The sequence below is a fragment of the Bos mutus genome, chromosome 10 (assembly GCF_027580195.1).
Source record: "Bos mutus isolate GX-2022 chromosome 10, NWIPB_WYAK_1.1, whole genome shotgun sequence".
In the NCBI taxonomy this organism is placed as follows: Eukaryota; Metazoa; Chordata; class Mammalia; order Artiodactyla; family Bovidae; genus Bos; species Bos mutus.
The window spans coordinates 55,001,991-55,028,744 of record NC_091626.1 but is presented as its reverse complement, the minus strand read 5'-3'; the positions used below and the strand labels follow the sequence as shown (position 1 = coordinate 55,028,744).

General features: G+C 37.4%; 1 protein-coding gene across 9 annotated transcripts in view; it reads left to right on the top strand.

Moving 5' to 3' along the window:
* Positions 1-26,754, top strand: part of ZNF280D (zinc finger protein 280D) — a 127,074-nt gene that overhangs the window by 13,123 nt on the left and 87,197 nt on the right. For 7 of the 9 annotated variants that reach the window (XR_011465660.1, XM_070377961.1, XM_070377962.1 and 4 more), the window contains 5 exons: positions 2,323-2,368; positions 10,598-10,744; positions 13,754-13,819; positions 13,920-14,059; positions 26,581-26,698. Coding sequence is in view for 8 of the 9 variants with exons in the window: in XM_070377961.1 (XP_070234062.1) it covers positions 2,356-2,368; positions 10,598-10,744; positions 13,754-13,819; positions 13,920-14,059; positions 26,581-26,698 (484 nt within the window). In the remaining variant the exon portion in view is untranslated. The remainder of the gene's footprint in view (positions 1-2,322; positions 2,369-10,597; positions 10,745-13,753; positions 13,820-13,919; positions 14,060-26,580; positions 26,699-26,754) is intronic. The other 2 variants (XM_070377965.1, XM_070377966.1) reach the window with 1 other exon arrangement.

Genomic DNA, 26,754 nt, shown 5'->3' with positions numbered 1-26,754 from the left:
TATTTAACAGTGACATCACATGAGGTGATATCTGTCAGTGGCTAAAAGTAAAATTTTCAAACAGTTAAAAATTTAAACCTCACATTTCCTTTGACTTCCTTAAGATATAGTTTAATTTTAGATACATAAAATCTGAAACAAAAAATAACAAAGTAGGAATTATTTATGCAAGCAGTCTCCAAAAGACAGTGATATAATCTAAAAAGTCTTATAAGTCATTTACTTGGAATTCATTTGGAAACAAGTGTATTAAACATGATCATGAAATTTCTACCTCTGTCAGTAGCTGAAGTGTAGTGTATTCTCTTTTTCTAGCTGTTTTGGAGCCAAGTCTGAGCTGTAGAAGCTGTAGGAGCTTTGAGATTTCCACTGCATATCTTTGTTGGATATTTCATCTCAGTGGTAGCTGATTTAGCCTTCATAGAATTCTATGGCTTACCACCAAAATTCTGAAGTAGTGACTTACAAGATTTTTACTTTGATAGTTTTGGCATGCTCCAGAGGCTGACATGCCAAAGGAATCCATGAAAGTATATATTGATCAGAATGAAATATGGCAGTGACTCTTTAGACTAACGTTGTCCAATAGAAATGTTCTGTAGCTGCACTTTCCAATGCAGTAGCCACCAGCTGTTTGTGGCTTTGAGCATTTGCAGTGTGGTTGGTGAAACTGAGGAACTGAATTTTAAATTTTATTTAGTTTTAATTATATAGTCACATGTGGCTAGTAGCTACTGTATTACACAGTGCAGCTTTTGACTGAAATTGCAATTCTAATTACCAGTGTTTTAGTGTCTTTGCTGGTGTATCAGTGGAGGTTCCTAAGTAGCTACTACGATCCTCAGGCCTTTAAAGTAGATCATCTTAAAGTCATCTTTATAGTCACGTGTGCATACTCTGTCACTAAGTTGTGTCAGACTCTTTGCAGCTCCATGGACTGTAGCCTACCAGGCTCCTCTGTCCACGAGGTAGTGGATATCTTGTTCACATGGACAGGTCATTTATTAATTGAATATTTGTAAATTGCATACTGATTTTAAAGTTCTGCTAAATGATGTTTTTATGATCACTTAACAAAAATGTTATATTTGAGTTTCATAGGCTGTGTAATTGAAGCTGTTAAAGAATATTCTGTATTCTTGATACTAGTAGGTCCTTAATGTGAGCAAGAATTGTATGTATTATCTATACATACCTCTGATGTTAGTATAGGGGCAGGCTACAACTATTCAAATAACTGAGTTAAAGAATAACCTGAGAACCTGGTGAATGTAGTTGATATTAAAATTTACTGAATTTAGTTCATATTTAATATTATATAAATATTCACTAGAGTCTCTTGTTCTTGTATTTTAAACATTTAATAGCAATAGATTCTGAAATTAAAAAAATTTCTTCATAGGGTCTGATTCAATCCAAATAACTTGAAAATTATTGGATAAAATGCAGGAAAATTTGCTTTAGTCAGCCTGAGAATAAAGAGGAATGTGAAGATTGTATTAACTGTGTATCTCAGTATTTTAGGTTTCTGTTATCTGATTTTTTCCTTTTTTTGCTTTATAACTATAACATGAGGTTTTTAAAAATATCTGCATATTTAAAAAATATGTATGCTGCTGTGTGTGTGGGAATCCAGAAAACAGATTGTTTTAAATAAGACGGTTCAAAATTTTGAAAATTTATTTTAGCAACATTTGTTTTGAATTTTAGACATAATAGATTATGAATTTTTGGAGGCAAGTACTATGACTTATTTATCTATGTTTTTCCCCAAGAACTTAGCCCCATTACCTTACATATAGGAAAAAATGACTGTGATTAGTTTGAGTAATTATTTGAATGAAGTAATCTATGATAAAGTACTATATCCAACTAGTTTTTGTCCTTTTGAGTTCATTGATTAGAAAACCCAGAAAAACATAAACTAAAATTGATTTATGATTATGTTTTCTTATGGAAACAGTTATATTTATATCTGAAATGTGAAGACTCAGCAACAGTTAAAGGTTAATGTCAGCATCTGAATGTTCAGATTTAATACAATACTATACTATGAGGTGATTATTCATTTCTACAGAAGGATGCTTTTAAAAAACTTTATATATAGTAATTTCAGACTTGCTCAAATATTAAGGGCTTAATGGAATCACCATTTTACTTAATAAATTTGAGTTCATTCAAGAATGAACCAATTATGTAGAGTGAATTAAATATTTATATTAGACTTATCAAATTTAAACTTGAGCTTTTTATATGAAAAAAGGTTAAACATGTGTGTATTTAATGAAATCCACTTTAATGCTAGTTATCTTTATTTTATAGTAAAGAAAACTGAGGTATAACTTGCTGCCTTGTATGGAGTCACATGGTGAGTTTGAAGATCAAAATTAGATCCAAGAACTTCTGAATTTCAAGTTTCATTTTTCAGTATTTGGCTTTACTTAAAGAGACTCATAAAATTGACTGATATCATGTATCAGTACTTAGATAACAGTTTACAGAAAATCAACTTTTCATCTTGATTGGTGGCAACCTTTTTCAGCCAAAAAGTAAGTGTTGTTGCTAGGATAGATACTAGTGTTCAGTTCAGTTCAGTTGCTCAGTCATGACTGACTCTTTGTGACCCCAGGGACTGCAGCACGCCAGGCTTCTCTGTCCATCACCAACTCCTGGAGCTTGCTCAAACTCATGTCCATTGAGTCGGTGATGCCATCCAACCATCTCATCCTCTGTTGTCTCCTTATTCTCCTACCTTCAGTCTTTCCCAACATCAGGGTCTTTTCCATTGAGTCAGTTCTTCGTATCAGGTGGCCAAAGTATTGGAGCTTCAGCTTCACCATCAGCCCTTCCAATGAGTATTCAGGACCAATTTCCTTTAGGATTAACTGGTTGGATCTCCTTAATGTCCAAGGGATTCTCAAGACTCTTCCAACACCACAGTTTAAAACAATCAATTCTTCGGTGCTCAGCTTTTTTTATGGTCCAGCTCTCCCATCCATACAGGACTACTGGAAAAACCATGGCTTTGACTAGATGGACCTTTGTCGGCAAAGTATCGTCTCTGCTTTTTAATATGCTGTCTAGGTTTGTCATAGCTTTTCTTCCAGGGAGCAAGCATCTTTTAATTTCATGGCTGCAGTCACCATCTGCAGTGATTTTGGAACCCAAGAAAATAAAGTCTGTCACTGTCTCCATTGTTTCAAGGTAAATTAAATGTGTTCAAGCAGGACATGGCAAGAGTGAACATTGATATACTAGGAATCAGTGAACTAAAATGGATAGGAACAGGCAAATTTAATTCAGATGACCATTATAACTACTTCTGCAGGCAAGAATCCCTTAGAAGAAATGGAGTAGCCCTCATAGTCAACAAAAGAGTCTAAAATGTAGCATGTGGGTGCAGTCTTCAAAACAGCAGAATGATCTCAGTTCGTTTCCAAGGCAAGCCATTCAGCATCACAGTAATCCAAGTCTGTGCCCCAATCACTGATGCCAGCGAAGCTGAAGTTGACCAGTTCAATGAAGACCTACTTCTAGAACTAACTCCAAAAAAAGATGTCCTTTCCATCATAGAGGATTGGAATGCAAAAATAGGAAGTCAAGAGATACCTGGAGTAACAGGCAAGTTTGGCCTGGGAGTACAAAATGAGGCAGGGTGAAGGCTAACAGTGTCAAGAGAACGTACTGGTCATAGCAAACATCTTTTCCAGCAACCCAAGAGATGACTCTACATATGGACATCACCAGATAGTCGGTACTGAAATCAGATTGATTATGTTCTTTGCAGCCAAAGATAGAGAAGCTGTATACAGTCAGCAAAAACAAGACTTGGAGCTGACTGTGACTTAGGTCATGAGCTTCTTAGTGCAAAATTCAGGCTTAAATTGAAGAAAGTAGGGAAAACAACTAGGCCATTCAGGTTTTGGGCATTCCCAAGTAGCACTAGTGGTAAGGAACCTGCCTGCCAATGAAGGAGACATAAGAGGCACAGGTTCGATCCCTGGGAAGACCTCTGGACGAGGAAATGGCAGCCCACTCCACTATTCTTGCCTGGATCAACTCCTTATGATTATACAGCAGAGGTGATGAATAGATTCAAGGGATTAGATCTGGTAGACAGTGCCTGAAGAACTATGGACGAAGGTTCATAGCATTGTACAGGTGGCAGTTTACCAAAACTGTCGCGAAGAGAAAGAAATGGAAGAAGGCAAAGTGGTTGTCTGAGGAGGCTTAACAGATATCTGAGGAAAGAAGAGAAGCGAAAGTTAAAGATATACTGCAGTGAATGCAGAGTTCCAGAAAATAGCAAGGAGAGACAAGAAGACCTTTTTCAATGAACAATGCCAAGAAATAGAGGAAAACTATAGGGAGAGACCAGAGATCTCTTCAGGAAAATTGGAGATTACAAGGGAGCATTTCATGCAAGGATGGGCATGATAAAGGACAGAAACGGTCAGGACCTCACAGAAAGAGAAGTGATTAAGAAGAGGTGGCAAGAATATGGGTGGTAAGAGTCAATTCTTCTCATCAGGTGGCAGAAGTATTGGAGCTTCAGCCTCAGCATCAGTCCTTCCAATGAATATTCAGGACTGATTTCCTTTAGGATGGACTGGTTTGCTCTCCTTACTATCCAAGGGACTCTGAAGAGTCTTCTCCAACACCACAACACAACTTCGGTGCTCAGCTTTCTTTATGGTCCAGCTCTCACATCCATACATAACTACTGGAAAAACCATAGCTTTGACTAGACGGCCCTTTGTTGGCAAAGTAATGTCTCTGCTTTTTAATATGCTGTCTAGGTTGGTCGTAACTTTTCTTCCAAGGAGCAAGCGTCTTTTAATTTCATGGCTGCAGTCACCATCTGCAGTGATTTGGAGCCAGAGAAAATAAAGTCTGTCACTGTTTCCATTGTTTCCCCAATCTGTTTGCCATGAAGTGATGGGACTGGATCACCTGACCAGATGCCAGGATCTTTTTTTTTTTAAATGCTGAGTTTTAAGCCAGCTTTTTCACTTTCCTCTTTCACTTTCATCAAAAGGCTGTTTCTTCTTCCCTTTCTTCCATAAGGGTGGTGTCATCTACATATCAGATTTTTCTTTTCTTTTCTTTTTTCTTGAGGATAAAAAGGAGCTATTTATTTGTTGATAAAAAGAAAAATAGGTGAAAGATATGAACAGATATTTTACCAAGAAGACATACAGATGCCAAATAAACCATGTGGAAAAAGGAAGATCAACATTATGATTCCTTGCTGCTGCTGCTAAGTCACTTCAGTCGTGTCCGACTCTGTGCGACCCCATAGATGGCAGCCCACAAGGCTCCCCCGTCCCTGGGATTCTCCAGGCAAGAACACTGAAGTGGATTGCCATTTCCTTCTCCAACACATGAAAGTGAAAAGTGAAAGCGAAGTCGTTCAGTCGTGTCCGACTCTTTGCGACCCCATGGACTACAGCCTACCAGGCTGCTCTGTCCATGGGATTTTCCAGGCAAGAGTACTGGAGTGGGGTGCCATTGCCTTCTCTGTACATAGCAGATTTTTCTCCTGGCAATCTTGATTCTAGCTGTGCTTCATCCAGCCTGGCATTTCACATGATGTACTCTGCTTGTAAGTTAAATAAGAAGGGAAACAATATACAGCCTTGATGTACTCCTTTCCCAATTTAGAACCAGTCTGTTGTTCCATGTCTGGTTCTAACTGTTGTTTCCTGACCTGCATACAGATTTCTCAGGAGGCAAGTCAGGTGGTCTGATATTCCCATCTCGTGAAGAATTTTCCACAGTTTGTTTGATCCACACAGTCAAAGTCTTTAGTGTAGTCAATGAAGTAGATGTAGGTATTTTTCTGGAATTCTCTTGCTTTTTTGATGATCCAGTGGATGTTGGCAAATTGATCTCTGGTTCCTCTGCCTTTTCTAAATCCAGCTTGAACAATCTGGAAGTTCTTGGTTCACATACTGTTGAAGCCTAGCTTGGAGAATTTTGAACATTACTTTGCTAATGTGTGAGATGAGTGCAGTTGTGTGGTAGTTTGAGCATTCTTTGGCATTGCCTTTCTTTGGGATGGGAATGAAAACTCACCTTTCCAGTCCTGTGGCCGTTGCTGAGTTTTCCAAATTTGTTGGCATATTGAGTGCAGCACTTTAACAGCATCATCTTTTAGGATTTGAAATAGCTCAGCTGGAATTCCATCATGTCCACTAGCTTGTTCGTAGTGATGCTTTCTAAGGCCCACTTGACTTTGTACTCTAGGATGTCTGGCTCTAGGTGAGTGATCTCACCATCATGGTTATCCTGGATCATTAAGACTTGTTTTTTTGTATAGTTCTTCTGTGTATTCTTGCCACCTCTTCTTAATATCTTCTGTTTCTGTTAGGTCCATACCATTTCTGTCCTTTATTGAGCCCTTCTTTGCATGAAATGTTCCTTTGGTATCTCTCATTTTCTTGAAGAGATCTCTAGTCTTTCCCATTCTATTGTTTTCCTCTATTTCTTTGCATTGATCACTTAGGAAGGCTTTCTTATGTTTCTTTTATGCATAGGCAAAATCTAATTATTTCTAAAAATATTATAAAGCTGTCATGTATCTTCAAAAATTATTTCTCAACAACATATCCTGAATATATTGACAATGGCAGTGCCATGCTAAAGAGTGAGGTGGAAGACCTTTGTTTTCTCCATGAGTTTGATAGATCTGTCATAGCAAAGTATTATAGAGTAGATGACTTAACAGAAACTTATTTTCTCATATTTCTGGAGGCTAGATGTCTAAGATCTAGGTATTTTTGAGTGACTTGAAGGAAGGATATATTTCAGGCCTCTCCTTTGCTTATAGATGGTCATCTGCTTCCTATGTCTTCAAATGGTCTTACCTCTGTACATATATATGTGTCCTGATCTGCTCTTCTCTTATGGACAATGATCATAATGTATTAGCGCCCACTCTCATAATCTCACTTTAACTTACTTCTTTAAAGATTCTGCCTCCAAATATATACACATTGTGAGGTACTGATGGTGAGGACTTCAGAATATGAATTTTGGAGAAACTCAGTTTAGTTCGTAGCATGTACCAACTAGAAATATAGGATATTTTTAATATTGGTATTTAATGAATTTCCCTAATCTTTTAAAAGTAGGCATTGCTTGACTTCACCTACTTTCCTGGTTTTAGATTATTATATATGTCTGTACTGCCTATCTTATATGTAGAGTGAAATATACTGTCAAGGAGCTCATTTTGCCTTAAATGTAGTAATGTTTTTAATCATTTGACTTGAAGAATTCTATATAACTATTAAAACAGTATAGTTTAGAAAAGAAAGGGATCATTTCATGATATTGATGACATTTGGGAAAATGAGAAGGCCTTATTTATTTATATATTTTTTGGTAGGTGGACTACTAAACATTTAAGTAATTATAGACCAGGAAATGATTTAAGGTACATTTATAGAAGGGAAAATTCTTTTAAATTTGTAAAAGAATGGCACCTACTTTAATAAGGTATTTCCTGTGTATGACATCTCCAAAGTACTGTTTCAATTAGCACTATCTTTTAAGACGGTGGTAGAACATTGTTTTAAGTTTGAGTCAAAAGAGAAATGGCATTGCTTTATTATAATAAAAAATGACCTCTAGAAGTTACCACCTTTAATTCATAATGATATCATTGTCTAAGCCAGAACCTTTGAGCCCTGGAGGTTTTTTCCTTTTGAAGTCTCCCTCTGTCCTATACCCCCACTCCAGTACTCTTGCCTGGAAAATTGCATGGACGGAGGAGCCTGGTAGGCTGTAGTCCATGGGGTCGCTAAGAGTTGGACACGATTGAGAGACTTCATTTTCACTTTTCACTTTCCTGCATTGGAGAAGGCAATGGCACCCCACTCCAGTACTCTTGCCTGGAGAATCTCACGGGTGGAGGAGCCTGGTAGGCTGCAGTCCGTGGGGTCGTGAAGAGTTGGACACAACTGAGTGACTTCACTTTCACTTTTCACTTTCCTTCATTGGAGAAGGAAATGGCAACCCACTCCAGTGTTCTTGCCTGGAGAATCCCAGGGACGGGGGAGCCTGGTGTGCTGCTGTCTATGGGGTCGCACAGAGTCGGACATGACTGAAGTGACTTAGAGCAGCAGCAGCATCCTGTCCTATACAGACAGACAGATAGACAGACAGACATTTTGTTGTTTAGTCGCTCAGTCATGTTCAACTCTTTGCAACCCCATGGATTGCAGCACGCCAGGCTTCCCTGTCCTTCACTATCTCCCTGAGTTTGCTCAAGCTCATGTCCATTGTGTCAGTGATGCCATCCAGCCATCTCCTCCTCTGTCGCCCTCTTCTGCCCTCAATCTTTCCCAGCATCAGGGTCTTTTCCTATGAGTTGGCCCTTGTGTGTGTGTGTGTATATACACACACGCATATGTATATATACCCTCTTTATATATCACTTGTACCCATCTCCATTCCTATTACTTTAGTTTAGAACTTTAATACTGTATCTCTTTTTTTCCCTCCTCTGCTACTCTTACTCTTCCTTTTTCTCCTTCATCTCAGCTTAAAGTATACACATAGTTTTAAATAAAGCAAACAACTTAAAAAGACTATGTGGTTTAGCCTCAGTTTCTTAAAAAGTGCTTATGTGCGTATATATTTGTGCTTTCCGTTGCATAGTCAGTTTTAACCATTTTCTGGTACTATTCTGTCATGAGGATTTTTGCTTTTTACAGCTATCCCTTCCTTCCCTCTAAGTGTCTCCCAATTTTTGGTTAAATCTGTATTTGATATTTTCATTATGATGTCCATATAAACACTATTTACTGATGAGCATGGTAGTATGCTATTCATATGCTATTATATATAGAATAGCATGTGAGGGAATACATTTTTTACTTGTTTGTTTACCCAGCAATTAATACTTTTCATGTTTTTTGATTTGCTAACTTTTATTAACATCTATAGCTAAATCTTCTCACACCCTCAAGAACCTCTCAGTTCAATTTTCAGTATGTTGAAATCTGTCAGGTAGTATAAAATTTTATATTTTAATCATCTTTTCTTTGGCCTCCTGGAGATGTTCCTCCTGAAGGTACTGTTCTCAGGCGTTAGTCTAGACTGGCTGTTCTTTAGGCCTGCTGAACTTCTGTTGTCCTGGAACTTTGTACTGTGTTGAATGCCATGTTTTCTACATCCTGTGTCTTCCTCTTTCTTTACTGAGTCTCTTGTTTTGGTGGATTCTATAGTAACTTCAGGAGAACGAGTGCCTGGGAAGTAAATTTTGTGTGATGTTGCTGATCCTTACTCTTAAACTTAAATGAAAAGTTTGGATTTTCTAAATTGAAATATAATTTTGGTAAGAATTTTTAAAGAATTGTTTTACTGTGTTCTAGTTTCTGTTCTTATTACTCTTAATCTTTTGTATATGACCTGTTTCTGTTCCCTAACTCCCAATCCCTGAAGATATTCTCTTTATCTTTTTTGTTCTGAAATTTGGCAGTGATATGTCCTGGTATAACTTTTTTCTTGATTGTTGTATTGAGTGTTAATGGGATCTTTCAGCTCAGAGATTATTGTCTTCTGATCTTGGAAATTTTCTTGCATTATTTCTTTGATAACTTACCCCCTGCTTTCTCTCTATTCTCTTTCTATAAATTTAAGTGTTGTACCTTTAAATTGATTTTCTAACAACCTTGTATTCTCTGTTTTGTTTGTGTGTGTGTGTGTGTGTGTTTATATACATTTTTTTTTTCAGTTCTGAGGACATTTGTTTTTTTAAGTGAATGAAAAGATTTTGGCTATTGTATTTTAAATCCTATTTTGTCATTACTTTTTATAACATCATTTTTGGTCTCATATCTCTGAAGATGCTAACTATGTTTTCTCTAATATTTGTCTTTCTTTTTGTACCTCTTTTCCTAAAGGTTCTTTCTCTGTTTTATTGATTTTGGTCTGGAAGACAAGAGGTTTTTCTAAAATTTCTGGTGCTTATTGGTTGTATATTTAACACCAAGGCACTAAAATGCTTCTATGCTTGGTCAGAACTTCTAGGATGGTGATATTTTACTGTATGTTCTTTGGTCTGTTTCTTCAGGCAAGAAATTTTCCCTGATTGGAATAAATCTCACTTTGTTCTTTTATTTTAGTCTAGCATCTCATCCTTTCTTTGCTATGTACCTGACATACCTGAATTGGGTTCAGTTTTTCTGTTCTCTCTCCCATCTGTTGCCTTTTATTCTTAGTTTGTCTCTCATTTGTTAGTACATTTTTTCCCAGATAATGGTTCAGTGCAATCTTTTTCATAGATAATCATATTCCAGGTGTATGACTGAAACTGACTTTGTTCCCAAATGTTCTGTCCACTGTAAATAACTACTATCAACCATTATCTATCAATCATCTCTTTATCTAAGTTTTACTAGTTTAAATCTTAGAGAGTGAACTCTGAGTTTCTCACTATTGCTGCCATGTACTAACTGTGAATATCAACTCAGAAATTGCTATTAGGATTATTAAAGTAGATCTTAAATCTCCTACTATGTATTACAAAAATGTATTTATTTTTCTTTTTGAAAATAAGGTTTGCTTCTCTCCTTTTGAAAATTAGATAATTCAAAAATGGCAGAGCTCTTTATGGAATGTGAAGAAGAAGAGTTGGAACCATGGCAGAAGAAAGTAAAAGAGGTTGATGATGATGATGATGATGAACCGATCTTTGTTGGAGAGATATCAAGTTCAAAACCAGCAATTTCAAGTGAGCATTTACTTTCAGTAAACCCCAGTTTTCTAAGATACCATTTCTAATGGAAAACCTTGTGAACTCTCTTATACGCATTTAATTAAGTCCTTGTTCCTTTGTAAGGAGTTAAGGATGAAAGATTGGGTGGGAAATTGGTAAGAATTTCAGAATTAAAGTTTTAAAATCAGGAACTTGTGGAAGGAGCTAAGAAGTTAAAATATCAGATGTGAGAAAACTAAATGGACTAAGACAAACTGGTGACATCAGAAGTTTTTCATAATAGAAATCATAATTTTTAGTGGAGCCAAGTAACCTGTTTATCTTTTTGTTCATTTTCTTTTTTTTCCCCCCTCACTTAAAACCCAGAAACAGAAGAGTTTAGAATATTTTGCTTAAAATGTTAGAATACACTAAGTATGTTTAGGTTAGTCTTAGATAGGGGTTCTCACATGCAAGCAGCTGCCTCATTGCAGTGACATTTATAGTAGCTACAAAATTCATAGGCAGTGAATGATTTCAGTTAAGAGTAATTGGATTTGCCATTGTTATAATGTTAAAGACAAATGGCTCTTGTCATCCACTCAGTAATGTATGGAAGTACAGAGAAGTAATGTATACATTTCAGGGGAGAAAGAGAAAATAGATCCCTTCCCATTGCACTTACATGTGTTTTGTTTGCTTAAGTCAGGAGAATTTACCAAAGCTCATAACCAGCATACTAGTGTTTTGTTTTGTTTTGCCAAAATCAGTGCTTAAAAGTATAGCAGAGAGACTGCTTTCAAATTTTCTGAAAGCCTGATTCTTTCTTCTATTGCCTCTAAGCTTGGAATGACACTTTTTTTTCAGTTTTATCAGAGGGAGACTAGCTTAACTGATGAAATTCTGAATAGCATTTTTTGTGGAAGATTGATAATCACTCAAAAGAGGTTCTGAATGGAGTGCTACTTTGATTATAAATTGAACTAGGTGTGGTGGCATACTTGTTGCTGATAGTGGAACATAATTATACATTCTCTTAATTACTGTTTCTAGTTGCTATAATTATTTTATATGGGAATATTACCATATTGCAAAATTGTTACTCAAGTTGTCTTACTGAAAACAAGACAATTAAGACTTAAATTGAATTTATACTGATTTTTAGATGACTCTTAACAGTGTTCAAATAGAAAAATGTATGTTAATTTTAAAATAATTGTCAGAAGGAGACTGATCCCAGTAGAATTTCTTTTCTGTACTCTTAAGATGCAGAATTTAAATGATTGTATTGTTGCTTTTGTATAAGCCATAAAATATTTTAACATATGGAGTATGAGCTAAATGTTTATATATGTCGCCACAAAGGAAGGTAAAAAATTTTTTATTGTAGAATACAAAAACCAAAACATACTTGAGCAGTAATCCTTTGAAGGTTTGAATAAATACTTAATCTTGAATTTATGCATGAAAGTAGTGTCAAGTTGTTTGAGCAGATTGTTCTCCTTTCAGTTCAGTTCAGTTCAGTTGCTCAGTCGTGTCCAACTCTTTGTGACCCCATGAATTGCAGCACGCCAGGCCTCCCTGTCCATCACCAACTCCTGGAGTTCACTCAAACTCACGTCCATCGAGTCGGTGATGCCATCCAGCCATCTCATCCTCTGTCGTCCCCTTCTCCTCCTGCCCCCAATCCCTCCCAGCATCAGAGTCTTTTCCAATGAGTCAACTCTTCCCATGAGGTGGCCAAAGTACTGGAGTTTCAGCTTTAGCATCATTCCTTCCAAAGAACACCCACGACTGACCTCCTTTAGAATGGACATCTCTAATACTTAGGTATAGAGTACTGCACTGTCATTTTCAGAAAACAGTCCTACTTTTATATGGCCCTTTACACTACAGAATTGGAGAAGGCAATGGCACCCCACTCCAGTACTCTTGCCTGGAAAATCTCATGGACGGAGGAGCCTGGTAGGCTGCAGTCCATGGGGTCGCTAAGAGTCAGGCACGACTAAGTGACTTCACTTTCATTTTTCACTTTCATGCATTAGAGAAGGAAATGGCAACCCACTCCAGTGTTCTTGCCTGGAGAATCCCAGGGACAGAGGAGCCTGGTGGACTGCTGTCTATGGGGTCGCACAGAGTCAGACATAACTGAAGCAACTTAGCAGCAGCAGCAGCAGCAGCAGCTAGTAGCTTGCACTCTCTCTCTCTGTCTATACTACAGAATTAATTTATGGAGGCTTGTTCCTTTCTATTATTAGGGGAAATGAGGAAATTGTTTTATGAGGTCTGGTGTTGGTCCTTTTACCTTTTTCTAAACAATAATTTTAGGCAGATCCTTAGTCTTCTGAATTTTAGTTCTGTCATAGAAAAACCTGTAAATTATTGAGTTCACATGCATGCATGCAATTAGAAACTTTAAACTGATCCTGAAAGTCGTATTAGGCTCTGACTGACTTCTGGTATAGTGATAAATATGAAGCCCGTTAAGTTGCAAGATATTCTGGTAAACTGTATGTTCACTTTAGTCTGCATTCTCTAATAGTTTCCCTTTCAGGACTTGAGTAATGGTGGAGATAATCCAATGAGGTCCCTTATAATGATACTTTAGGGCTTATAAGGGTGTGAATTGGATATGGATGTTGGACAGGATTTGATTTTCAGTAAATAGGAACTTGAATGCATGTATGTACAGCCCTTTCATCTCTCAAAGCAAGATATATACTTCAATTTTAGTTGTATATGAATATATTTTTGGAATATTTTTGCCAATTATGTGAACTATTTCTTTGCCATGCAGAAGATTTTACTTATGGGTAGTCATATTTATCAATCTTTAACTTCTGGGTTTTGGATTTTGAATTACAGTTAGAAATATTATTCTTATTCTATAAGAATTAAGATACTATTTTTAGTAGATAAAGATATATATGTTAACCTGTATACTCCTTCCAGAAATCTTTTCAGTTGTTTTCAGTGTATGATTTCTATTTATATATATACATATAATTCAAACAATGAGTTTTAAAATAATGTAATCTTTTATAGATATTTTGAATAGAGTAAACCCCAGCTCATATTCGAGGGGAATAAAGAATGGTGCACTCTGCCGAGGTACAGTAGTATTTTACTATTTTTATTTTAAAGTGAAGTATTTTGACATCATTGATTATATAGAAATATATTCAATTTGTTGTGTAATTTTAAAATACAGGTATTACTCCTGCATTCAAGCCTACAAGTCAACATTACACGAATCCAGCATCAAATCCAGTGGCTGCCTCGCCAGTAAATTTTCATCCTGAATCTAGATCTTCAGATAGTTCTGTTATTGTTCAGCCTTTGTCTAAACCTGTAAGTGTTTCTGAAACTACACAGTCAGCTCAGGGATATGTTGGGTATTATTTATCTGTGTCAACAATGCACAGTGAAAATTCTGTATTTCCATGGCTAATCATTCAGTGGAATCATTATCAGCATCAGAAAATATCACCATCTTTATGATAGTTTAACCAGTACCCAAATAATAATTGTAGGAACAAACTACCCAGCCTGTTTTTAGATCTGATAATATGCTTAAATAGGCTACAGTATTGAAAACTGTGCTATTAAAACATGAATAAAAGTATATTTAGTAATAATGGCAAGCTATTTCAGATTGTAAACTGGACTAAATGTTCTTAGTTCTTAACTGGGAAAATTGCTAGAGGCTATTGTAGCCTTTTATTCTGAAAACATACCTTCATAGTTTAGTTTAACTTTTATAGAAAGTAATAGTTAATATTGAGTTGTTAATGTGTGTAAGGTTTTGTGCTATCATGAATTAATCTCTTTAAATTCTTAAATGTTCCTATGAAGTAGGCAGTATTATTTATTTTTGTTTTATAGTTGAGGAAACTGAGGCTCACGTAGTTTAAATAATTCACTCAAGGTGGCACAGCTGGAAAATGGTAGATCTGGGATTTCAGTCCATTGCCTTAGTGTAAAAATTTTCAAAGTGTAGTCATCAGTCCCCTGGGGTACCCCTGAGACTGTTTCATGGGCTTTGGATCAACAGTATTGTCAAAATAATGCAAAGGAACTGTTTGCTTTTGTCACTGTGTTGACACTTGCACTGATGATGCAAAAGCAATGGTGAGTAAACTGCTGGGGTGTTAGTATGAATAGTAGTTTTTGTACTAGTCATCATCATGTACTCAAAATAAAAATTGTTTCAGTCATACTCAGTTACTTTGATGAAATATTAAAATGTCATTAATTTTATGAACTCTCTACCCTTGAATATATGTCTTTTAAAATGTTTCACGTATGAAATGGGTAGTATGCATAATATACTTCTATGTCTGAGGTATGATGATTAGCTTGGGAAAAAGTTCTAGTGTGGCTTAATGTTCAGCTAAATTACCCAGAAAACCATTTTTACTTGAAAGGATGACTGAAACCATGGTGTATATTACTATTAACTTAGTGGTTTAAAACCACATACTTCTATTATGTCACAGATTTTGTGAGTTAGGAGTCATGTCATGTCTTAGCTGGATCTTCTGCTTCAGGGTTCCTCCAGGCTTCATTCCAGATGTGAAGCTCAACTAGGAAGTGTCTACTTCCAAGTTCTCATGGTTATTGGTAGCATTCTGTTCCTTAAGGGTTGTCATATTGAGCATCTCAATATTTTACTGGCTTTTGGTTGGCTCCTTGCCGGGTTGAGTTTTCCCACCATGGCTCTTACTTCTTCAGAGCCCACAAGGGAGAGAGAATGCTTAGCAGGATGGCATTATCAGATCAGATCAGATCAGATCAGTCGCTCAGTCATGTCCGACTCTTTGCAACCCCATGAATCACAGCACGCCAGGCCTCCCTGTCCATCACCAACTCCTGGAGTTAACTGAGACTCACGTCCATTGAGTCAGCGATGCCATCCAGCCATCTCATCCTCTGTCGTCCCCTTCTCCTCCTGCCCCCAATCCCTCCCAGCATCAGAGTCTTTTCCAATGAGTCAACTCTTCGCACGAGGTGGCCAAAGTACTGGAGTTTCAGCTTTAGCATCATTCCTTCCAAAGAAATCCCAGGGCTGATCTCCTTCAGAATGGACTGGTTGGATCTCCTTGCAATCCAAGGGACTCTCAAGAGTCTTCTCCAACGCCACAGTTCCAAAGCATCAGTTCTTTGGCGCTCAGCCTTCTTCACAGTCCAACTCTCACATCCTTACATGACCACAGGAAAAACCATAGCCTTGACTAGATGAACCTTTGTTGGCAAAGTAATTATGTAATGTAATCACATAGAAAAAGTCATATGTATCCCTGTCACTTTTGCTCTACTCTGTCAGAAGCAAGTCACATGACTTGCCTTCACTCAAAGAGAGAGAATCACACAGGACATGAATTCCAGGGAGTGGGGATCATGGAGGCTACTTTTAAGAGTCTGTCTGCCACACACAGTGAGTTCTTCACTTTTTGTTGTTTGGTAGACAGTTCTTCAGAATTGAATAAAGTGCACTTGTCAACCTAAAGGAAAACAACTGATAGTATTTCTTGCCACTGATGAAATTTGAGCTATCAAGTAAAAATTAGAATTATGAACAACTTGTATCAGTCATCATGATCTTAACAGCTTCTCAGTACATAAAATCTTTTCTTATGGTTGGTAGTATTAATAAATATGATTTTTTTATATTGTGTAATGAACTCTGTCAACATTTGGAAGATTATGTAATTCAAAGAAATCAGTATTTTCAAAATAATGTATGATATAATAAAATCATGCATGAATAAGATTCATTCAAAGTGCAAGATAATACATTTTAATGTAACAGTTCAAAAAGCTCAGTGATAGGGAGTCAGATTCCACTTTGCAGCAAACCTTTAAGAAAATACTGACTGTTGAGTTTTGGTATTGTATCAAAGAAATATATACACATTTATTGTAATTTGCTATTAAAATACTCCCTTTTTTAGCTGTTAATATTTATGAAACCAGAGTATCTTGATTCTTCAACCAAAATATTTTAACAGAATGAAAGCAGAAGCAGTTATGAGAGTATAGCTGTTTTTTATTAATCTAGACATTAAGGATATTTGCAGAGATGTAAAACAGTGCCACTGTTTTCTCTGATTCTTTTGTGTTTGCTAGATAGCCATTTAAAAAAAAATGTTATTCATGTTAATTTGTAATGGGTTTATTATTTTGAAATTTTCTGTTTTAATCTGTAATATGGTAAATATCAGTAAATATAACCTACCTTTTGATTTTAAATATTTGAAGGGGTTCTGAAATCAAGGACTTAAGAATCCTTAAACAGAAAGTTACCCAAAATTTGACGATTCTTTGCTACTGGAGTTGAATTAACTCAGTAGTTTTTTTCATGCCATCATAAGCTCTTTGACATTGGCCTTACAGAATTAATAAATTTTCCCTAAAATATTTGTTCTTTTTACAATAAGTGAAACAACTGCTGAAGCACCTATAGATTTTATTACAAATATTCAAGTTCAAAAACAGAATTGAATCTAAATATTTTTAGAATAATCCATTTTCCCTGTATTTCATATTACTATTAGGTAAATTACACATATTTGTTACCACAAAAAATTTACATTTTGAGATGTTTCTTTCATAGAGGACCTATTAAATTTAATTTTATATTCATGAAAAGGAAAATCTATGCCTAAACAAAGTCAGCTCCCAATTATGTTTTGAAGAGGTCATATATCATAAAAAGTAAGAGTATCTTTAGGCAAATACCTTCCCCTCCCTGCCTCCAAATCTTTTCTGTGGTTTTAGCATTCTGAAATAATAATACTGATAAGAGTCCAGGACTAGTTGTCTAGAAAACTTATATTGAACCAAGAGACTTGAATGATGATTCTGCCTTTTTTAAAACTAGAGCATTGTCAAAACTTCTCTCAGCCTCATTTTCTTCCTTTCTAAAATGAGAGCTAACTTTCAATCTTGGATCCTAACATGGCAAGCTACCTAAAATGTAAAGATTCTTTGTTATTAGTAGAATCAAATTAACTTGGAAAGTTTCTCATACTTATTATAAGCTGTTTGGCATTTGAGGGATAGAAAATCAGAAAAAGAAACTATTATTTAATTTAGTTTGATATATAAAAATCTTCACAACATTGGACTTAGGGAGAATAAAAAATAACAGTGAGGGGTGGTATCTTTGGTGTTAAAATTAGAAACTGGAGCTTTTTCTAGCTGAAAATATTTTACATCCGTAGGCATAGTTTTTGTTTTTTTTGTAATAATTTTATTTACTTTTCACTGGGCTAGGTCTTCATTGCTGCCTTAGCTTTTCTCTAGTTGTGGTGAAAGGGGGCTATTCTCCGCTGGTGTCTCATTGCTGTGGTTTCTCTTTTGGAGCACAGGTTTTGGGGCCTGTAGGCCCCAGTAGTTCTGGCACGGGCTTGGTAGTTGCAGCTCCTAGGCTCTAGAACACAGGCTCAGTAGTTATGGTGCACAGGCACAATTGCTCCACGACATGCGGAATCTTCGCCGATCAGGGATCGAACATGTGTCTCCTGGACTGGCAGGTGAATTCTTTACAGTTGAGCTACCAGGGAAGTCCTATAGGCATAGTTTTTAAATCAAAACACCTCAATTCACGGTTCCCAAACTTGGGGAAGTTTTTTAAAAAATTTTGTCAGTTGGTCTGGGTGGATGTGTCTTAAAAATAATACATTTAAAAACACTCTATGTGATTCTATTGTGCACAGTTAGGAATGACAGAGATATTATATACTCTGGAATGAATTGAGAATCCTATGTAAGGGAACTTACTCTGAATTTTAGAAGCTACTGCGTTAAATATATTACAATTTTTCATTTTATGTCATGTTTTCTGTATATGTATATTTTTACTTTTTCATGTAATATCTTTATACTTCTGTATCTCTTTCAAATCTCAGGGAGTGAGGATATACTATATTTTAAAAGTCAATGTGATATAGCTTAAGGGCATAGGCTTTGTAATTAAACAGACCCAGGTTCTAATTACAGCTCCATCAATAATAAGTAGGATTGAATTGGGAACCTTGTGTAACCACACCTAACATTAGTTTCAGTTCAGTTCAGTCACTCATGGACTCTTTGCAACCCCATGGACTGCAGCACGCCAGACCTTCCTGTCCATCACCAACTCACGGAGTTTACTCAGAATCATGTCTATTGAGTTGGTGATGTCAACCAACCATTTCATCCTCTGTCGTCCCCTTCTCCTCGCACCATCAATCTTTCCCAGCATTGGGGTCTTTTCACATGAGTCAGTTCTTTGCATCAGGTGGCCAAAGTATTGGAGTTTCAGCTTCAGCATCAGTCCTTTAGTGAATATTCAGGACTGATTTCCTTAGGATGGCGTGGTTGGATCTCCTTGCTGTCCAAGGGACGCTCAAGAGTCTTCTCCAACACCACAGTTCAAAAGCATCAATTCTTTGGCGCTCAGCTTTCTTTATAGTCCAACTCTCACATCCATGCATGAATACTAGAAAAACCATAGCTTTGACTAGACAGACCTTTGTTGGCAAGGTAATGTCTCTGCTTTTGAATATGCTATCTAGGTTGGACATAACTTTGCTTTCAAGGAGCAAGCATCTTTTATTTTATTTTATTTTTTTTAGCATCTTTTAATTTCATGGCTTCAGTCACCATCTGCAGTGATTTTGGAGCCCTCCAAAATAAAATCTGTCACCGTTTCCCCTCTTTCCCCATCTATTTGCCATGAAGAGATGGGACCGAATGCCATAATCTTAGTTTTCTGAATGTTGAGCTTTAAGCCAACTTTTTCACTCTCTTCTTTCACTTTCATCAAGAGGCTCTTTAGTTCTTCACTTTCTGCCATAAGGGTGGTGTCATCTGCATATCTGAGGTTATTGATATTTCTCCCGGCAATCTTGATTCCAGCTTGTGTTTTATCCAGCCCAGCGTTTCTCATGATGTACTCTGCATATAAGTTAAATAAGCATTTCTTCTAAGGGATTCTTGCCCACAATAGTAGATACAATGGTCATCGGAGTTAAATTCACCCATTCCAGTCCATCTTAGTTCACTGATTCCTAGAATTTGAACATTCACTCTTGCCATCTCCTGTTTGACCACTTCGAATTTGCCTTGATTCATGGACCTAACATTCCAGGTTCCTATGCAATATTGCTCGTTACAGTGTCGGACCTTGCTTCTATCACCAGTCACATCCACAACTGGGTGTTGTTTTTGCTTTGGCTCCATCCCTTCATTCTTTCTGGAGTTAATTCTCCAGTGATCTGTAGTAACATATTGGGCACCTACTGACCTGGGGAGTTCATCTTTCAGTGTCCTATCTTTTTGACTTTTCATACTGTTCATGAGGTTCTCAAGGCAAGAATACTGAAGTGGTTTGCCATTCCCTTCTCCCGTGGGCCACGTTTTGTCAGAACTCTCCACCATAACCCATCTGTCTTGGGTCGTGCTACAGGGCATGGCTTATAGTTTCATTGAGTTAGACAAGGCTGTGGTCCATGTGGTCAGATTGTTTAGTTTTCGGTGATTGTGGTTTTCAGTCTGTTTTCCCCCTAATGGAGAAGAAGAAGAGGCTTATTGAAGCTTTCTGATGGGAGAGACTGACTGAGGGGGAAACTGGGTTTTGTTCTTATGGGCGGGGCCATGCTCAGTAAATCTTTAATCCAATTTTCTGTTGAAGGGCAGGACTGTGTTCCCTCCCTGTTAATTGACCTGGGGCCAAACTATAGTGGAGGTAATGAAGATAATGGCTGCTGCTGCTGCTAAGGCACTTCAGTCGTGTCTGACTCTGTGCGACCCCATAGATGGCAGCCCACCAGGCTCCTCTGTCCATGGGATTCTCCAGGCAAGAACACTGGAGTGGGTTGCCGTTTTCTCCTCCAATGCATGAAAGTGAAAAGTGAAAGTGAAGTCGCTCAGTCGGTCCGACTCTTAGTGACCCCATGGACTGCAGCCTACCAGGCTCCTCCGTCCATGGGATTTTCCAGGCAAGAGTACTGGAGTGGGGTGCCATTGCCTTCTCCAAGATAATGGCTACCTCCTTCAAATGGTCCCATGCATGCACTGCTACACTTAGTGTCCCCAACCTTGCAGCAGTCACTGCCGACCCATGCCTCTGCTGGAGACTCCTGGACACTAATGGGCAAGTCTGGGTCAGTCTCTTGTGGGGTCACTGCTCCTTTCATTAGTTTACTTATTAGGTAAACATTAGGAGAAGGCAGTGGCAAGCCACTCCAGTACTCTTGCCTGGAAAATACCATGGATGGAGGAGCCTGGTAGGTTGCAGTCCATGGGGTCGCTAAGGGTCGGACACAACTGAGTGACTTCACTTTCTTTCACTTTGCACTTTCATGCACTGGAAAAGGAAATGGCAACCCACTCCAGTGTTCTTGCCTGGAGAACCCCAGGGACGGGGGAGCCTGGTGGGCTGCCGTCTATGGGGTTGCACAGAGTCGGATGACTGAAGCGACTTAGCAGCAGCAGCAGCACCAGCAGCAGTTTACCTATTTATAAAATGGGATATAATATTAGGTCTTTGTTAGTACTGTGTGACAACTACTTGTTTTAATAATATAATGTGCCTTGAAGTGCAGGTTTATTTAAAATATGACTGTGACTTCCAGGCGGTGCTAGTGGTAAAGAACCCTGCCAATGAAGGAGACTTGAGAGGAGGGTTTGATCCCTGGGATGGAAGGATCACCTGGAGGAGAGCATGACAACCCACTCCAGTATCCTTGCCTGGAGAATGCCTTGGATGGAGGATCCTGGCAGGCTACAGTCCATAGAGTTGCAGAGAGTCAGGCACCCCTGAAGTGACCTAGCATGCACACTTATGGCTTTTTTTAAGTGTGAAAGGTGAATAACTTCAAGTTCAGAAATGACTTGCCCAAAGTTTTGTAGCTAAATAAATGTGTGGATCTTCTGGAGCCCAGTTGTGTTGATCTTTCTGAACTATTTAGAAGACATTAAAAGTTCTATGTTAGATAATTATTTTAATCTGTTATTGTTGAATAATATGTACCTGCTCTCTGAAATTGTGAGTTGTTTCCTAAGAAAGCATTTAACAGTATTAACTTTATACTTCTGTTAACTGTTTTAGAAAATATAAGTGAATGTTTTACCTTTTTAAGTGTAAATATTTGAAGAAAATATTTATGTTGAAGCAATGTCATGTTTGGTTGCAATTAAGTAATGTGGCATCACTGATTTTTTTTTGTATTACACATTAAGGTTCAAATGCAGGTATCTGCCTCTTAGGGCTTAAATTCTAAGAGTGGGTTTTGGTTACTTCTGTACTTGTTTCCATAACAATTTTTTTTTTTAAACAACAGTAATAATTTATTTAGTGACAGATTGGCCATTTGTGAAGGGTGTGGTAGGGAAGGCTTATGTCTTTTCAAAACTAAGAAAAATTTTTATTGAGGTGTAGTTGACGTACAACATTCTATTGGTTTCAGATGTTCAACATGCTATTAGTTTGAAGTGTACAGCACAATGGTTTAAAATTTGTGTATATTGTGAAATGACTACCACAGTAAGTCTGGTTCTAGTCTGTCACCATATGTCATTATAGAATTTTTTTCTTGTGATGAGAAATTCTAAGATCTGTCTTAGTAACTTTCACATATGCGCTACAGTGTTATTAACACAGTCACCATGCTCAATGTCATGTTTTCATTATTTTATAACTGGAAGCTTGTATATTTTAACTCCTTTCACCCATATTTTTGTTTCTGTAACTTTTTATGGACAAACCCGTTTCAATAGAAAAGTTAGTAGTAAACCAAAATTCTTAAAACTTATTTATACCTTAATTTATAAGCACAGAACAAACAAAACCTTTCTGTTTCTATTTTGAAATACTGTGTATTTTGGTGGGAAAATTTAGAAAGAGAGACGAGTGCATACTGTACTTTGATTTTTTTTCTCACCTGCAAACAGTGTAGGTTATATCAATCAGAAGCAGACTGTATACCCAGATACGTATTCTCTTTTATCCCTGAACATTCTACTAAGAATGTATCATTGGCTTTTTCTCAAAATCATGATATTAGTGGTTGTATGATAGTCTGTCATTTTATTTAGCCATTCTTTCATTGTTGGACATAAAGATTTTTAATTTTTACTGTTAAAAATGCTATAATTACCCAATAAGCATTTTCATTTCTGTACCATAAAATTTTAAAGTAAAATAGTTGAACAAAAGGATGTGAACTTATATAAAGCCTTTGATAGCTACTGCCAAAATTTTCATGCAGAAAAGTTATACCTAAATATAGCCTCTATTTTGCCAGTAGTATGTGTTTTCATTATTTTTTAATTCATAAATTTTAATTCATACTAATTTTAGATTTATAGGGAAAGTAATACAATATACCCCTAACGGAAAGTAGTTTCCTGTATTGATGTCATCTTACTTAATATAACTAAATTGCAGATCTTATTCAGTTTTACCAGTTTTTTCATTAATGTCTTTTTTTAATTCCCAGGATTCTGTTTAGGATCACACCTTACAGTTTGTTATTTCTTCTTAGTCTCCTCATATTTTTCTACAATTACTTATTCTATGTCTATTATGAGCTTGATACTTTTAAGAGAAGTAGCAGTTATTTTGTACTGTTTAACTGCCATTGTCTTTATTTGCATTTCTTTGGCTAAATTGAAAAAAATAGTTTTTGTATATATTGGTCATTGTTTTTTGTTTTTGAAGTGCCTCAGTTTATGTCCTTTGCCCATTTTTCTCTTAAAGTGATTTTTTCTGTTTTAGACTTTAAGTCTTGTTAATCTTTGAGCTTTTACTTGCTGTATATTATGACCCATAGAATAGTCCAAAAATCACTCTAATGAGAGCTCACTCTTCAGTGGTGATCTTATATATACAGCATTGGGATCTATTTTTTTTGTGTGTATCAGTGTATTTAATATATAAAAATTTTGGAGTACATATATACATCTAAATTATATTGACCATATTTTTCATGATTCAGTTCAGTTCAGTTCAGTCGCTCAGTCATGTCCAGCTCTTTGCGACCCCATGAATTGCAGCACACCAGGCCTCCCTGTCCATCACCAACTCCCGAAGTTAACTCAAACTCACGTCCATCGAGTCGGTGATGCCATCCAGCCATCTCATCCTCCGTCGTCCCCTTCTCCTCCTGCCCCCAATCCCTCCCAGCATCAGAGTCTTTTCCAATGAATCAACTCTTCGCATGAGGTGGACAAAGTACTGGAGTTTCAGCTTTAGCATCATTCTTTCCAAAGAAATCCCAGGGCTGATCTCCTTCAGAATGGACTGGTTGGATCTCCTTGCAGTCCAAGGGACTCTCGAGTCTTCTCCAACACCACAGTTCAAAAGCATCAATACTTAGGCGCTCAGCTTTCTTCACGGTCGAACTCACATCCATACATGACCACTGGAAAAACCATAGCCTTGACTAGACGGACCTTTGTTGGCAAAGTAACGTCTCTGCTTTTGAATATGCTATCTAGGTTGGTCATAACTTTCCTTCCAAGGAGAAAGCGTCTTTTAATTTCATAACTGCAATCACCATCTGCAGTGATTTTGGAGCCCCCAAAAATAAAGTCTGACACTGTTTCCACTGTTTCCCCATCTATTTGCCATGAAATGATGGGACCAGATGCCATGATCTTAGTTTTCTGAATGTTGAGCTTTAAGCCAACTTTTCACTCTCCACTTTCACTTTCATCAAGAGGCTTTTTTTAGTTCCTCTTCACTTTCTGCCATAAGGGTGGTGTCATCTCCATATCTGAGGTTATTGATATTTCTCCCAGCAGTCTTGATTCCAGCTTGTGCTTCTTCCAGCCCAGCGTTTCTCATGATGTACTCTGCATATAAGTTAAATAAGCAGGGTGACAATATACAGCCTTGACGTACTCCTTTTCCTATTTGGAACCAGTCTGTTGTTCCATGTCCAGTTCTAACTGTTTCTTCCTGACCTGCATATAGGTTTCTCAAGAGGCAGGTCAGGTGGTCTGGTATTCCCATCTCTTTCAGAATTTTCCACAGTTTATTGTGATCCACACAGTCGAAGGCTTTGGCATAGGCAATAAAGCAGAAATAGATGTTTTTTTGGAACTCTCTTGCTTTTTTGATGATCCAGTAGATGTTGGCAATTTGATCTCTGGTTCCTCTGCCTTTTCTAAAACAAGCTTGAACATCTGGAAGTTCACGGTTCACGTACTGCTGAAGCTGGCTTGGAGAATTTTGAGCATTATTTTACTAGCGTGTGAGATGAGTGCAATTGTGTGGTAGTTTGCTGCTGCTGCTGCTAAGTTGCTTCAGTCGTGTCCGACTCTGTGCGACCCCATAGATGGCAGCCCTCCCGGCTCTCCCGTCCCTGGGGTTCTCCAGGCAAGAATACTGGAGTGGGTTGCCATTTCCTTCTCCGATGCAGGAAAGTGAAAAGTGAAAGTGAAGTTGCTCAGTCGTGTCTGACTCCTAGCGATCCTGTGGACTCCAGCCTACCAGGCTCCTCCATCCATGGGACCTTTCCGGCAAGAATACTGGAGTGGGTTGCCATTGCCTTCTCCATCCAGTTGCCAACTCTGTGGGAGTTTGAGCGTTCCTTATTAATACTAAATAATCTATTTAGTATTTTATACTATTACATACCCTATATCTTTGTGCTAACGTATAAATTTATACTGTCTGATGTTTGACTATGTTATGATTCTTTTCATACTTCTCACTCTTCTTTTCTTGGTATCTTCCTGCTGAGACCACCCTTTGCCCTGATGAAGGACTGAAGCTTTCCTTGAGCCCTAAGGCCTCAAGAAATGGAGCAGATGTCCCAGATCATTCCTATAAACAGCTTCCATTCTAAACCCTGTGTGCCTAGCTTTCTTATTTGTTCATCCTTCTGACAGTTTGTATATTTGCCCTATAAGATGGGAGATTGCCTGGCCCAGCATGACTTTGCATAGGATGGTGGGAAGAGTGGGGGATTCATTCTTTCTCTTCCTGAGACTTGGCTTACAAATTTTGCCAATAAAAGTGATTCCAAAACTCGTACCATGTGATGTGTTCATCCCTAACCTTGATGCACCGTACTACAGAGTAGTTCCCAGTTTGTTTGCCCTTATATTTTATCTATGGGGTTTATAGAGGAATAGAAGCTTTTGAAATTGTACTTAGGTCAGTATGTTTACTTATTTTTTCCTTGCTTTTACCCAAAGATTTTGATAACCTCTGTTATTTGCTCTTTGATAGGAATCCTACATTTTTAGTGACTCTCTGAAGTATATCAATCTTACTGATTTAAAATGGGTTTGTATGTTTCTTTGACCTTGAAAAAAAATCAGGCTGGGATTTTTCCCTAATTGTAACTGGCTAGTCAGGGATAAGCCAACTCTCAGTAATAACTTGGAGAAGGCAGTGGCGCCCCACTCCAGTACTCTTGCCTGGAAAATCCCATGGATGGAGGAGCCTGGTAGGCTGTAGTCCATGGGGTCTCGAAGAGTCGGACATGACTGAAGGACTTCGCTTTCACTTTTCACTTTCATGTGTTGGAGAAGGAAATGGCAACCCACTCCAGTGTTCTTGCCTGGAGAATCCCAGGGACGGGGGAGCCTGGTGGGCTGCCGTCTATGGGGTCGCACAGAGTCGGACACGACTGAAGTGACTTAGCAGCAGCAGCAGCAGTAATAACTTGCTTTCAGTTTTAGTAGATATTAATTTTGGCATAATAGTAATAATTGCCTTGTGTTTTTTAGCTCATTAGTAATGGAGTCATTAAAGGTTATCCTTGTAATATTGGCATACAGTTACATTTCCGTTTACAAGTTTGTGAAGCAAAATAATTATAACTTTGTTTGACTACATGTAATGTTCTTCCTTTGAAATATTTTAACAGGGTTATGTAACGAACTCATCACGAGTTGTTTCTAATAATTCTTCAGAGTTACTGTTTGACTTGACCCAAGATTCAGGATTACCACATTACCAAGCAGGACCAGCACTTTCTATAACAGGTTGGTTTCAGCACTTTTTCAAAAAATTAGAAAAAGAAAACTTGGTGAATAAGCAT